Raw genomic sequence first — 2,588 nt, 5'->3', positions numbered from 1 at the left:
ATGGGTCACAAACATCTACCCTGCGTATCGTTTAAGGACCTTTACTGTCTCCTCCTGTGTGCTGTACAGGGGAGTCGTGCATGTCCAAGTGCTCGACTTTCCTTCTGCTAAGAATGTGAGTGACAACATCAACTGAAAAGTCCTAGACAAATGTATTGAATCCCTTATTTGCGTAAGAGTGGTCAGCAGCCTGCATTGGGCATTACACTGGCGAAACCAAACAACCACTGCACAAAAGACAATATTGAAACAGAAGACACTAGAATTCGGGTTTACAATCAGCTGTCCACCTTCAAACAAAGCACGCATTTGAGGACAGTGAGGTCACAGTTTGGGTTTGAAAGAGGAGAGAAAAGGGCAATTTTTTTGTTAAGAAAAGAACCCTTCTTCAAACAGGAATGTGGATTATTTTCCTCCAGTCTACAATAGCCTCATAAGACACTGGGAGAAATCAAACCAATCAAATGCTAATGAGGTGCTGGATAGCGCTGGGAGGTGAGCAGACCTCAATAGGCCTTAACGTCCCAAGAGAGAAATTGCCAGACTCGTTAACATGGGCAGGGCAAGTTTCAGCTATAACTCCTCCCTTTGGGCAAAACCAATTTAAGCTCAGGAGATTATAAATGTTGCTGCTCAAATCATTTCCATCAAACGGAAAATGACTTTCAGATGGAAGTCAAAACGTCTTGATTTGTAAAACTGTCCGGATGACTACCATCCCATAGGCCTTCCAGTATTTTCAGTAGATTCATGATACATTAGTGGCACAAAAAGTAATGTAACTTGTAAAATGACACATGCTCAGTTTCTAGTCAGTTAGCAATAATCTTCAGTACTAACAATAGTTTTGCCATATTTGCATGCCTATGAACCTCAGCCATGTTGATGCTGTTATGAAGTGGTGAACTTGGTTAGTTTGATATATTCAGTAATAATATAACATAATGAGATGACATCCCTCGGTATAAATTAAAACGCTCCAAAACGTGGTCTTGCCAATCACCCTTGATCCGGTTTTAGACACGTCCTCCGGGCCGTCACTGCAGTGGGGCCCTCAAGTGCAGAGTGTGCCGTAGGATTTTCCACAGCCGTAAGTTCGGTGTCCTTACAAACACGCCCAGCTGACATTTGCCTCTGTGTAAATTTGTCTTTTGGAGATAATGCTCAGATGCAGGAGGAGAGCTCTGTAATCCTGTGCTTTCATTAGTGATAAAACAGAGCGCAGCAGAAGGACAGCGCTCGCAGCCACTTCTGCCTCCACCCCAGATGTTTGTCTGAACCTTTGGCCGGGCTGAGCGCTGCAGTCTGCGCGCTAAAGCGCCCGGGACACTGTACTCTGGACGGGAAGGGTTTGTGGTTTGTACAGCACACAGCAGCCCCCAGGATACAATTTAAGATATGGGCAAATCTCTCATCTGTTATTCTAATCCAAATGTTCTCATGCATTTCTCTTTCATTTTCACTGTGAACAATTGAGGTATTACTGTACGGCCACCACAGTTTGAGACGCCCTCTTAGTGCTCGGATGTGACTCATGTGAACTCCTCCAGGTTTCTACGCTTTTTTCCCAAAGAGGTTTTTTTTGTAGTTTTTCCTGGCCGAGAAGGAGAGTCTAAGGACAGGGGACCCTGGGACATCGTCCCTCGCCACCACAGACATTGTCTGACTCCATCGCCACCACAGACATTGTTGATTCATTTCTCCCTGTGGCCCTCAGAGGCAACTGTTGTTGTGATTTTGGGCCTTACAAAAATAAATTGATTTGATTTGATTTGATGATGTGGCATTGGACACGCTGCTATCCTGAGTTCTCACACATGAGAAAACAACAATAATAAGAGATATAGAATAAGATATTCTGATGTCATAACGTTGGAGTTTTAGTTTCATTTTAGAGCTTGTGTTTAGTCCTTTTGGCAGAGACTGTGGATGTCGTGTGTCGTCCTCAGTGTCACTGTAAATCTTTTTGTAACACGTTAAGTTCATAATTATGATGTTCAAATGGATCAATTACTGTGAATTCAAAACAAGTCAATAACACAGTTGTGGACAGAGCACTAAACAGACTGTAGAACACTGGTCCAATGGGGGAAACAACTTTTTAAGTTATTTTAAAGCTTTGTATTATAAAATATCACAAATCAGCACCACCTTAGGCACTTGTTCGCCTCTAAATCTCCAAATCAGCAGAATTATATATATGATTCTATTTATATTAATATCTACAAAACAGGTGCATCACCAACGAGCCGTTTCAGCCGCCTGGCCACAGTCATATAAAGCATTTTATATTTACCAACTTCAAGGTTTAACACTGTTCTTTGACTGAAGCCGACATTCACTTTGCTGTACTCTCCATGTGACCAGTGTCTGTATTCATAAACCCATTTACATTTTAGAACTTTTTGTGTTTTTCATTGACTACAACCAAACATTTTGTTCCACTCCGCGTACATGTCTAGTTCTTTCTGTGATATGTTGGGTTGAAATTTGCAAAAGACATTTTCAAAGTCCTGGTAAGCGACAGGTCTCATTTGGCTGGGGTGCATGTTGGACAGTTCAGAGGCAGGGATGCCGTGAAGAGGAGC

General features: G+C 42.4%; 1 protein-coding gene across 1 annotated transcript in view; it reads right to left on the bottom strand.

The window, feature by feature from the left end:
* Nucleotides 1-1,931: 1,931 nt before the first annotated feature.
* Nucleotides 1,932-2,588, bottom strand: part of fign (fidgetin) — a 34,244-nt gene continuing 33,587 nt past the window's right edge. The window contains exon 2 of the mRNA XM_072444337.1: nt 1,932-2,588. This exon is cut by the window's right edge and continues 1,952 nt beyond it. Within this exon, the coding sequence (XP_072300438.1) occupies nt 2,415-2,588 (174 nt within the window). The 3' untranslated portion in view covers nt 1,932-2,414.

Source organism: Eucyclogobius newberryi, unplaced genomic scaffold (genome assembly GCF_026437365.1).
Source record: "Eucyclogobius newberryi isolate DKJ021-1_F unplaced genomic scaffold, fEucNew1.0.hap1 SCAF_14, whole genome shotgun sequence".
Taxonomy (NCBI): Eukaryota; Metazoa; Chordata; class Actinopteri; order Gobiiformes; family Gobiidae; genus Eucyclogobius; species Eucyclogobius newberryi.
The sequence above is the reverse complement of the archived record's forward strand: the minus strand, read 5'-3'. Positions and strand labels throughout refer to the sequence as shown.